Source organism: Mesoplodon densirostris, chromosome 15 (assembly GCF_025265405.1).
Source record: "Mesoplodon densirostris isolate mMesDen1 chromosome 15, mMesDen1 primary haplotype, whole genome shotgun sequence".
NCBI lineage: Eukaryota > Metazoa > Chordata > Mammalia > Artiodactyla > Ziphiidae > Mesoplodon > Mesoplodon densirostris.
The window spans coordinates 47,992,553-48,005,284 of NC_082675.1; the positions used below are offsets into that span (position 1 = coordinate 47,992,553).

A 12,732-nucleotide genomic window follows, 5' to 3' on the forward strand; every position below is an offset into this window, starting at 1 on the left:
GATTTTCATGAGATTATTGACGGGCCACAATGCAACACTGAACATAACATTTAAATCCAATATCCAACTCGATGAAGAAAAGTAAATTAACCACACTTATTCAATTTCAGAAACAGAGGTAATACCTATTTATGAATATTAACTGGAAAAAATAGAACAGAAGTTTATAAAGTGATTAAGCCCACCTGAAACCTGGAGATTATAAACATCCTGCAGAAAAACCAAGAATAAAGGACACTAGGATTTCATTTTTATTACAGAAGCTTTAAAAAAAAACTCTACCAAAAAACTAAACAAAGAACTCATAAAATTCACAAATATGATAAAATTATTGAATTTATTCTACTAGTCATCAAAGCAATACAAATTAGAAAAAGTGTCAATTTTTAAATTATCTGAATTAGCAAAGACTGAAAAACACCTATGATATTCAATGATGCACAATGATATTACTCATTCATTGTTAATGGTACAAACTTTCCCGGATACAATTTAGCAATACACATCAACAATCTAAAAAATAAATAATTTTTTTAATCCCACTTCCAGGAATCCCAAATAATGAAATGATGTACAAAACTGACAAATTTAAGTATAAAGATAGCCTCAAAAACATAACACTTAAAACAACTAAATGTCTAACGAGTGGAAAATAGTCAAATAAACAATGGTTAATTGGTAATAGAAGAATTACATTCAGTCATGACAATTTTATTTTTAAAGAATATTAATAATGAAGGAAAATGCTCATGATATAATGAAAAATTTTTAAAGTTTTAGATATAGCTTGGTCTCACTTTTATATATATTCTCCGTTTACATGGCATGCCTGCATAATAGGAAAATGTTAATAATGGTTACAGGACTTTCCCGGTGGCGCAGTGGTTAAGTATCCGCCTGCCAATACAGGGGACACAGGTACGAGCCCTGGTCCGGTAAGATCCCACATGCCGCGGAGCAACTAAGCCCATGCGCCACAACTACTGAGCCTGCGCCCTAGAGCCCGCGAGCCGGCACCGCAACGAAAAGTAGCCTCCACGTGCCGCAACTAGAGAAAGCCTGTGCACAGCAACGAAGACCCAACGCGGCCCAAAATAAATAAATAAAATGTTTTTAAAAAAAGGTTACATAACAAATTATATTACCTCTGGAATTAACACTGATATTCAGTTCTGTCATTTTCTGTCTACATTTTCCAAATTCTCTATAACAATGATATCTGGGGGGAAAATAGTATGTTTTAAAAAAAAAAAAACCCACCAAGCCTCTCTGGCAAAAGAAATAGAGCAGGAAAAAAAGCACCTTTAAAAAATTGGACACGGCTTCCCTGGTAGTGCAGTGGTTAAGAATCTGCCTGCCAATGCAGGGGACACAGATTCGAGCCCTGGTCCGGGAAGATCCCACATGCCGCGGAACAACTAAGCCCGTGCGCCATAACTACTGAGCCTGTGCTCTAGAGCCCACAAGCCACAGCTACTGAAGCGTGCGAGCCACAACTACTGAAGCCCATATGCCTAGAGCCCATGCTCCTCAACAAGAGAAGCCACCACAGTGAGAAGCCCGTGCACCGCAACGAAGAGTAGCCCCCGATCGCCGCAACTAGAGAAAGCCCGCGTGCAGCAACAAACACCCAATGCAGCCAAAAAAATTAAAAAAATAAAAAATTGGACAACTATCCCCATTGTGTGTATCAGGTCAGGGGCAAAACCTGATAAGCAGACAAACCAAAAAAGAATATGAGAGTGACTTCTAACAACAATTCCTTAGAGTATACAACTTTTCATGGCTTACTGATAAAGTACTTCCACCTCTAATAAGGGGCCTCTTAAATAGAACTGCTTTAAGGTTATAGCTCAAGGATGAAGAGAGCAAAGTAAGTTGGGGCAAGAAGTTCCTACTCTCTTAGCTAAGGAAGAACCTGAACAAGGAGATGTCAAGGAATTAGGGCCCAAGCATGACTTTTGTTTTTTTTTCTTAAGATGCACAGTACCTTTATTTACTTATTTTAAAATTAATTTTTATTGGAGTACAGTTGATTTACAATGTTGTGTTAGTTTCGGCTGTACAGCGAAGTCAATCAGTTACACACATACATATATCCACTCTTTTTTAGATTCTATTCCCATATAGGTCATTACAGAGTATTGAGTAGAGTTCCCTGTGCTATACAGGAGGTTCTTACTAGTTATTTACAGGGCATGACTATTTTAGTAAGTTTTGAATAGGAGAAAAAAAGAAAAGGCATCAAAGCAAAAATCTGAATGGCAAAAGCTGCTAGGTGGCTCCCAATATTCACTGCTCTCCTCTCCTGCAGTAAAAAACCCTGGGCACTGTGCCCAGTTAAGACTCCAGTTCTTTGCCTTCCTGCCCATATAGGAGTGTGTAAGTCCTGACCAATGAGATGTAAGTGTGGTGCAGTAAAACATACCCTTTTTCCCTTCCTCCTGTCTGGGATGCAGACATGATCGCTGGAGCTCTAGTAGCCACTGAGAACCATAAAGTCAAAACTACCTCTGAGGATGACAGAGCAGAAAGACATGAGGAGCCTGGGTCCTTGACTCTGTGGATCTGCCTTATCATCCTGGACCGTGTTCCTTTAGACTTTTGTTATATGAAAAAGAAATCTCCACTTTTTTTTTTTTTGGTCTCTGTTACACACAGTTGAAATTAACCTAAACTGATGCACCTGGCCATGTTGAGCTTGTGAAAATTTTTCTCTTGATCCTGTCTACTCTCAGTGGCTCCCTTCCTCTTAACAGACCAAAGACTGGACCAAAATAAACAGGAAAAAATAACAGCAGAATATCTTAATGAAGCTTTATGTTCTTTATTATTTTTAAATAAGTAATCTGAAACCTCTAGAGCTCTCGCTCTCTTTAGGCATAACTAATTGAATTGTTTTTAACTTGGGTCTGGCGCTTGACTGATTTTTCAGGTCGGTGGTCCAAGGTAAAAATGGATCCTGCATTACATTAAATGTTAACCTGAAACAAATTGAAGATTTCATAGCACAAGCTACTGGGGACCAGGAATGACAATGGAATAGATGTTAGGTCCTTGATTCCAGCCCTTCCCTACTTGCCCATTGCTGCTAAAGAGAGTGGCAATTCAAAGTGAATATCAGTCACGGAGTATAGCGTCTGCACAGATGGATGGCCTGGAGTTATTCAAGTGAGTTTCCTCTGGCATTTCATTAACGTTTTTTTTGAATGGATGACAAAAATCTCTTATAACCAGTTCTTCCTAATTACCTACAAGGTAACAGATACGTTTAAAAATAGAAAAGTAAATATTTACCCTTTTCCAGTTACTTTTGGATATTTGAATCTGGTTCCCTGCTAGGAGGAAAATACCGTCAATGTGAACTAATTATCAAGAGCAAATTTTCATTTCTAACATCTTAAAGTCTGGTATTGAGAAAGCTGTCACCTTGAAAAAAAAAATCTGACCAAGGAAATTTTTCTCTACTGAGTGGAAAAAAACAACAGAACATAACCTATTTTAAATCTTCACAAGGATACAAACATAAGCACTGCTCACAATTACATTCCTCTCTAAGCTATAACCAGGGCTAATCGTAGTAACTTACTGTACACGTTAAATATTAGCCTGAATAACAACTAGCTTCATTAACTATAAGACTTCACATTGCATTTTGAATTCAATAACTTGATATTTATTAAACAACCATTCAAGTCATCAAAGCCCAAGTGGTATTTAAATACTTCAAAGTAGGTTTAATAAGTAGCAGAATCAATTAAAATGACTTGCCTATAAGTATATATAAAGTAATTCATCCCCAGAACTAGAAAAGGGCTAAGGAATATTGGTTTTTCCTTTTTATTTTACCACTATGTAATACTCCTGCAATGGCAGAAAAGGAAACTCATTGGCTGGGATTAAGACACTATGGTTTCAAGTCAATCTTGGGGCTATTCTAGGAAGATGACAACTGTATCAAATTAGCAGTTGTAGTTTTGTAACACTACTTAAACCAAGTGGCTTGTTTTGCTTAGAAGTAAAATCCCTGGTGCCCTGAGAAGATGAGACAATGGATAGTTAAATGGCTAGCTGACTATCCAATCAGGTTTTTCTTTATTGTTTTAAGAGTTGACTAGTTCCAAAGATTTATGGTATTCTAGGTGATATAAGATTAAAAATTCAATGACATAGCTACACGTAATATGTAAAGAAGGCGTCTTAATTTCAGAATGAAAGAACTAGTAAGAAAGCAAAAAAATCTGAAAAAATGAGTTGTAATTTCTAGAAATAACTTATTTACAATATTGATAATTAATGACCCTAAGAATCATTATTTCATCATGATGCTCTACCAGTCTCTATTTTTCCTACTGCTAATTTTAGGACCTACCACCTTATCTCAAGTGGAACAAGCGTGAAATTCTATGTCAGACTAGCAGAGGTCATAGACAGCTTTAGTAATACCGATATTTTGGACCTTAAAAATTTTAACACTGAAATTTGCTTATTAATTTATTACATTCTTACTGAATGCCTCCTATGTACCAGGCATTGTGCTTAGAAGCTAGGAAACAGTAAAAATTACCCTAAATACCTTTAACCTAAAATTTGAGTAAATAATCTTGTGAAACTGGGAACAGGGGTGGAGGCTGAGATGTGGGGGGAGCATCGTCATGTGGAAATGTCATCTAAAAGAGGAGTTAATCCCATGAGATTTAAAAAATATTTTAGCAGGTATATTTTGTCAAGTATGACAAAATAATACATAAACCAGCAATAAAAGTTATTTTTCAAGTTGCATATAATAGCTGGTCTTCTTAAGATTGATAGCCCTGCTGAAGACGAGAGGGAGTTTATGAGTCTTCCTAGAACTGCAGCTTAGTAAGTGAAAAGACAGATACCTCAAGAATCTTAAACAAAAATAAAGGAGTTTACAAGCTGGTCTACTAGAACTTGCTATTTCAACAAGGCAGCCAAATGAGGTAAAGAGACTAAAATACTCTCTCTTTAAACTATGATGCAGTTGATCACAATGGTCAAACCAGTTTTCCTTTTACAGATGAACTGAGCATCTTAAGATTTTTTTTACTGGTCATGTGGATACTCATTTAAGACTTTCAAAACAGCCATCTTGGGGCTTCCCTGGTGGCGCAGTGGTTGAGAGTCCGCCTGCCGATGTAGGGGACACGGGTTCATGTCCCGGTCCAGGAAGATCCCACATGCCGCGGAGCGGCTGGGCCCGTGAGCCATGGCCGCTGAGCCTGCGCGTCTGGAGCCTGTGCTCCGCAACGGGAGAGGCCACAACAGTGAGAAGCCCGCGTACCGCAAAAAAAAAAACAAAAAACCAGCCATCTTACTTGAAAAGCAAAAGTATTCAAGGAGCCATGTCCAAATCTCATCTTGTGGGTCTAAATGTTTACCTCCGTCCACTGTCCTCCACAAGGTCCTCTCCTATTCTTTTTTCATCATTTTTAGGCATGGCCAACTAGAATACATGACAACGAGAGGAAAGTAAAAGTATATGGTATATAAAAGAATATTCAAGAGACTTTCTTCATAACCCACATTGTGTATAACATCATACTAGGCACTTCTTTCCTGCTAATAGTTCTCCAACTATAGGTGCTCTGAAAATCATCATCGGTCCGATAAAAGCATCAATGAGTATATACTAAAAAAAGATTCCAGTGTCTCAGTATCACTAGGTCAGGCTCACATGTGGTTCTGGATTAAGTTAAAACCTAAAGTTAAAACTAACTTCCTGTCTCTCCCAAACCCAATCTTGGTTGAGTTAGTTTACAAGACTTTCTCTCTGATAAAGACCTTACACCACCTTTTTATAACCTGTGTATTACTAAGTCAATAACCTGGAATACTCAGAAGGAAATGGACTAAAGTCACACAGAACATTTCCCTCAGCTTCTTTATCTGTAAGGATAGTAAAATCTATTTATTATTCACTGGACTTCTGTCGCCTAAATGATAGGCAACAGAAGGGGAGGCTTCTGAAGCCTCCCCATCAACTGCTCTGAGCCTGCACTATGTCAATCTTACATTGTTTTAAAATACATATGTATTGGGAATTCCCTGGCAGTCCAGTGGTTAAGACTCCAAGCTTCCACCACAGGGGGCACAGGTTGGATCCCTGGTGGGGGAACTAAGATCCTGCAAGCCACATGGTGTGGCCAAAAAACAATAAATTAACTAAAACACATAATAAAATACACATGTATTCACATATATTATTGCACTTAACTATCATAGTAAGTAGATACGTAAGACTGTAGGCTGCATGAGGAAAGAGGTTTTTGTCTGATTTGTTCCGTGATACTGTCCCGATACCTATAACAGGGTTTGACACATAGTAGGGCCTTAATAAATATTAGCTTATTGAATAAACAGATTAATGAATAACTATGAGATTCATGGGCAAGTATAACGTACATTTTCTTTTCTGCATGAGAAAACTTTAATACCAATCAAAGGGATTAAGAGACTGCCCAAGATCACATGGCTAAGAAATGGCAATGCCTGTAACTGAACGGAGGTTCCTAGGCTCCAAATCCAGTATCCTTTAAGCAACTGTCTCACCTGGGGCATACGTATCCTCTTACAGTTTAGAATGCCAGGGGAAATGAAACCAAAGATAAGCATAGCACATCTTCCTGGAAAAAGACTTAGATTAAGTTACTTTAGAAAAAAAATTAATATATATTAAAGTAACACCAGTCATGGAGCAGATTTTGGGAATTTACATTAATTTCAAAGATAAAACTTGAATCTATAAACACCTTTGACATTTGGGAACAGCCACGTGGACCCTCACTGCTATCTGAGTGTCCACCTTGTTTCTTCACCATCAGCCCTCCAGGCACTTACATGGTAAAGTTAGAAAAGCAGCTCAGCAGAAAGCAAATACCAAAGCTCCCACAGTCCCAACACACCTGGGGCTTAGAGTCAACTCTGATTCCTCCACAAAGCTAGGAGGGACAGACTGCTGCTAATTTATACGCAGCTGTCTCCAATGCCCACCATCTTTATTTCTCTCTCCCTGGCAGTTCACGGAGCTTTGGTCTTCCTCCTTCCTTCAGCAGGCAGGACCATAAGCTCACCTTTCACTGCTCTAGACCAGCATTCTTTGAACTGGGATATGTGTCTGAAGCAAAGCCAACACTTCCCAAGGGGTTCACCATCACAGCTCTAAGTGAGTCAATTTCTAAATCCCCAACTTCCAAACATTCTCTTGTCTGAAAACTGATCTGCCTGAAACCAAGACTGGGATGGAGGGACATCCATCTCCTGACGAAGGGAAGCTGTCCTTCATCACCTCCCCTTCGCAAAGGTCCTTCTCCCACTTTACAAAAGCAATGCATCTACATCACCTTCACCAGATCTTTCTAATCTTCATTACGCCAGGGTGTAAAGAACACAGGGCTCAGGGCGACTAACAAAGGAACAAATAAAAATGCTGATGCCTGTTGAGGATCAAGTCTCCAGCATTTGGGTAACTCCTTCTCTAAGACAGGTAATTCCCACTTGTTTGTTTTAAACAACCTGAAATATTTAAATAAAAAGAGGCTTATGGCCAAAAGAAATACAAAATACTACATTTCAATTTACATTCTTTTTTGTTACATAAGACAGTGATCAATAAGACACTTTCATGCATAAAACTATATTACATTGGGAGACACTGCTTTGGGAAAGATCTCCAGTGTTCTCTTATTTACTGCAAGTAATAAATCCTTCCTTCTACCAAAACAAACGAACAAACAAAAACACTATATTACATTGGGATAGAATTCTATAGGGGAAGGGAAATGGAAATATGAATTTAAGGAGAAAAAGGAAAGATGTAAGACTTTTACTGTTAAGAACTTACTCCTGCATTTTTAAAAATGAATGATACTGGGAATTAAATATAGATCGCACTACAGAGTTTTTTAAATGATGTAACAATTTAAAAAGTCAACATTTACAGTATGCTGAAAAATGACATCCTCTGCAACTATTTTAACTTAGGATGAACAGTTTTAGCAATGAACTTAAAAACATGCTTAGGGTACAGGGTTTTACAGAATTTTTAGGCACTACAAGAGCAAAAAAGTTGTAAGAACACTGCTGTAGAACAACCCTTTAGAAAACCCTTCCAAGACAAAATATTGAAGAGACAGAGAAAGAACAATTTCCCCACCTACCTAGCTTTGAGCGAGGATGGGATGATGAGGGGGTGAGCATTAGCATTCTCTCCACCCTCTTCTTAGTCATAAACACATTTGTTGAACCTGGTTCTGCAACCAAGTTTCTAAAATTGATGATGAAGTTAGATATCTGATCTTAACTGCATTGCTGACGGGGATTAGACACTGGCTCAAGAGATGTATCTCACTCCTAAGGAGAACCGCTGGAGTACTTTTCTTTTAGTCTCCAGAAAGACTCATGAGACCATACCATACAGGCTCACTAATTTTGTATTTATCTTACACGATGACAAATTTCGCCACTGGGGATGGAATACTGAATGCATCAGACTGGCATTTCATTACTGACATGCATGAGGCAAAAAACTGGAAAACTCTTACTTACTGTGTAGTTAGTATGTTAAACATGGCAAATGTCCTAAGGAGTAATGTCAACAGTCACATCTACATACCTTAAGCCCTCAGACTCCGCTTTTTTCCTTCTTTCTCAGATTCTGTACTCTCTTTTCCTCTGCCCCTTACCTCTTTTCAGCCACTCCTTTAGATATGATGGATGAGGCCAGCGCTTAATTCGATGTCTACACTGTTTTAAAAATATTGACTTTTCTGTCCTCAAGCTCTCAGAGAGACAGTGGGGCTATTAAGAGCAGACGTTAGACCTACTCTAAATCTACTCTCACTTAGTAGAAGGAGGTAGTACAGTTTGAGATAAAAGGTGTCTTTAGAATCGGAAAGTCAGCTGAAAATCACAGTCCACCATTTACTAGGTATGTCGTTCAATTTCTCTAAATCTCAAGGCTCGCAAAGTCCTTAAAATGGGGTGCTAAGGATGAGACAAAATACATCAAGCACTTAGAAATGTACCAGCACATAGTAGGCCTTCAATAATCAACAGTTATGAAATCAGATGTTTAATGGTTTTAATGACTGTTTAAAATAGCCAACAGTTTTCTCTTGACATAATGTCAACTACTGTCATGTTTTTCAATTTCTTTAACCTCTTTGAAAACAAGTGATTTGGAAAATGACTACCTTTCATGTCTGAGTATAGGGTGTGCGTGTATAAAATGTACCTGCAGTACTAAAACCGACAAAAGGACAGACACAGGTCGACGACTGCACAAATTTCACACATAGCATGGTGGCATATCCTTAACATGTTCTAAGCATTGCTGTGAAACACTTTAAAACATAAGCATGGAATCTATCATCACTTCTTTTAAAGTCTATCCAAATTTAATTGGCAATCTAACACTTCCCCCTTCAAATTAGCAGAGTTTTTTTTTTTTTTGGTTGTTTGTAAAATACTTATTATTTTAAGGCTGTAGGGACACTGGTACTCCCACAATTCTCATTTGTGTATAAATCAGTACAACCTCTAAATCAATCTGACGATGTGTATCAAGGACTTAAAACGGATCTACATGCTTACTCAGCAGGGAAGGAATACATACTAACCCAAACAAACAGATTTATGTACAAGAGTATTCATTACATCACAACTTAATAATAGTAAAAAAATGAAGCCGCTTGATGTCCACTGCAGGGAACTAGATATATATAGCCATCATCCCATGGAACATCATGCAGCTTTAAAAAAAAAAAAAGAAAAAAAATTAAATACGATGGGATTAAGTGAAAGAAGCAAGGTATAAAGCAGTATTTGGCTATGATTCCAAATTTGTGTATGCCACTGTGATTCTCAAGCGGGAATAAGAGAAAACTTACAATAAAGAATTGGAATTACACGTGATCAAAATCCACAGCTTGAAAGGACACGCTGTTAAGACTTGTTACCCACGTCCTAATTTTAAAAAGAAGTGTGGGATGGGTACACTGCTGATTCAGACCCTTTTTATGAATGGCGGAGAGAGGAAAGAGGATAATAAAGCTAACATGTCTGCAACTGGTATTCAGCCTCTTTAAACTTTCAGTTTAATGAAACTTCTGGGTGACTTTTACACGACATACAACAATGTTCACTACCTAGCTAGTAAGTTTTGGGGGAGTGTGCAGAGATGAGAGATGGTAGGAAAAGGTGAGGACTCACATAACCTTCCAATATGCACAATTTTGCACGGTGTAGGAGTAAATGAAACACTGTCAGCACACACGCACACACACACACACTCTCTCTCTCTCTCTGATTCAGATCTATAGACGCATATTTAAAGCACGCCCACTCTAAGCAGAAATGACTCAACACACCTGACCCTCCCTGAACTCACGTGCACTTCATTACTACTTTTAAAACTCTTAGTTTATTCCCAAAGCCCACCACTACCACCACCAATCAAACAAGGCTAACACGCACGCCAAGACTGTTTTACAGCATTCATGAACTTTCCTGCCTTTATTTTTCACATCAGTACTTCAAATGTCTGATCTAACCCTACAGAAAAGAAAGGGAACAAAAATGCCTTTGGACGTTTATACGTCTCATGTTACTCACTCCTGTACTCCAGAAAAGGAGTAACCCAAGTCCTTGTGACTTGAAATGACATTTTTCTGCTCAGTGCTGTTCTGACTTGGCTTGTGTGACCACAGCTCTATCTGCTTGCCCGCCAGCCTGTGCCCAGGTGCTTCTGGCAGCTCCACAGCAGAAGCAAGCCTGTTTCTACAGTCTGAAATCGCACGAAGCCAAAATCAACTGAAGTTATTACCAAAACACAAAGGACAAAACACACCTTAACTGCCACCTTACATGTCAGAACTTTCAAACTGAAAGGTATCTATTTGCTTGACAGTATGCACATCCATCTACTTGTTTGCAGATGTCAACCTGCAGAACAAACAGCTGGGAGACGTTTGGTTGGTTTCTGGTTGTCAATTTCAGGAAACACAAACATTTCTTAGTTCCGAGCTCACGTTCCAAGTCAATACAGGCTTTGGTGTATTTTCAATTTTTTTCCAGGCTAGAAAGGCGCTAAGCTAATAATTAACCTTAAGCATACCATCACCTCTGCTAAAAACATTTTCTACACACAGCCCTAAATTACTTCCTCTTCAGTTAAACAAAACAGACAAGCTGTAATAAAACGTCTCCGAGAAATGTGATCCCTTTCATTGGTCACCCAGGAGCCTTTCCCCTAAAATCTGTTCTTTCTTGTGGCGGAGGGGGAGGAGAGTATCCAAAATAAAGGTGCCACCCAAAGCACAATTATTTTGTAAGAAAGTTGCCTAAGATAACTCATACAGGGTTTCCCAGGTTGAGTAATTCTTACAGGCGGGTGAAGAGGGACAGCTCGCCTCCAAGATTACTATCTGCAGAGGCTTCCCTTATGTTGAATTTTTTTTTTTTTTTGCGTCCTTTTTAATTATACTACTAGGGCTCTGATTTTCACACCTCTAGCTGCTGCTGGGGGGAGTTGAGAGCGACGCGCCAGGGCTGCGGCAGCCGCTCGAGCCAAGTCCAACGCTGGGGGGCGGGCAGCCCACTCCCCACAGGGTCCCACCCTACCGGGCACACGCGTGCAGAGACGCGCCGAGGCTGCGGTCCGCGGGCGGGGACTCACCGCTGTCCAGCCGCGCGATCTGGGGCAGTCGGTAAGTGCTGACCAGCAGGTCCAGCGGAACGGCCACCGAGCTCCACTTCACATCCTTGAGGCTGCAGCCCAGCGAGGGCGCCGGGTCCATCTTCCCCGCCTCCTCCGGCCCCGCGCTCCCGCCGCCGCCGCCTGCACCACCCGCGCCTCGGCGGCCGCCGCTACTAGCACTTGCGGTCTGGGGCGCGCGGAAGGCGCCGGGCACTCTGGCCGCGGGCAGCCCGGGGGCGCAGCGGCTGCGGCGGCGGGGAGGGAGGGGGCCCGCGGCCGGCTCAGCTGCCACTGCGGGACATGGCCGGGGCGCCCCGCGTGCCCTCAAGCCTGGAGAGGACTCGCAGCAACCCGGCGGCGGCGGCGGGCGGCGGCGGCCGGGGTGTATGCGGCGGCTCCCACTCCGCCTCCTCCTCTGGCCCCGGGTCTGCAGCTGCGGCGGCCGCCCGCTCGCCTCCTCCTTCTTTTACCCCTCCTTCCCTCCGCCTGGAGCGTGTGAGGAGGAGCCGCGGGTCTGAGAAACGCCATAGCAGCGTTCCCAGCACTGACTAATCAACAAGGTGCGAGCGACGCCTGCGCAGCTCGGGGAGACACCGCCCCCGCCTCCGCCCCCGCCTCCGCCCCCGCCTCCCCTGAACCACCCGCCCCGCCCCGCCCCGCCCCGCCCCGCCCCGCCTCCCTCTCGGCCTCCTCCGGCTGTAGCCCGGCTGGCTCCGTTTGGAGTCGGCTCCTGGGTCTGGTCGCGGCTCAGGCGGCTCGGCGCGCTCTGCAAGCTTTAGCTCTCGCTCCCCCATCCGACCGTTCGGGGGCCCTGCACCCTGGCCCGGGCGCCACCGCGCGCCCGCACTCCTTCGCTGCCCAGGGCCTGCCCGAAGGGCGCCCTGGAGGAACGCAGCGAGCTCAGGAATCTTTCTCAGTCTTCATGTCGGGCACTCTCCCGTCTACCCCGACCCTGTTAGCACTGGAGTTGCTACTACAGGACACAAAAAAGACCTGTTTGGTGCCCACCTCTT

At 41.7% G+C, this 12,732-nt stretch overlaps 1 protein-coding gene across 2 annotated transcripts in view; it reads right to left on the reverse strand.

The window, feature by feature from the left end:
* Positions 1–11,907, reverse strand: part of GAREM1 (GRB2 associated regulator of MAPK1 subtype 1) — a 207,439-nt gene extending 195,532 nt beyond the window's left edge. For both annotated transcript variants that reach the window (XM_060119323.1, XM_060119322.1), the window contains exon 1: positions 11,699–11,907. In XM_060119323.1, coding sequence (XP_059975306.1) covers positions 11,699–11,819 — 121 coding nt within the window. In that variant the 5' untranslated portion in view covers positions 11,820–11,907. The remainder of the gene's footprint in view (positions 1–11,698) is intronic.
* Between the last annotated feature and the right edge of the window lie 825 nt (positions 11,908–12,732).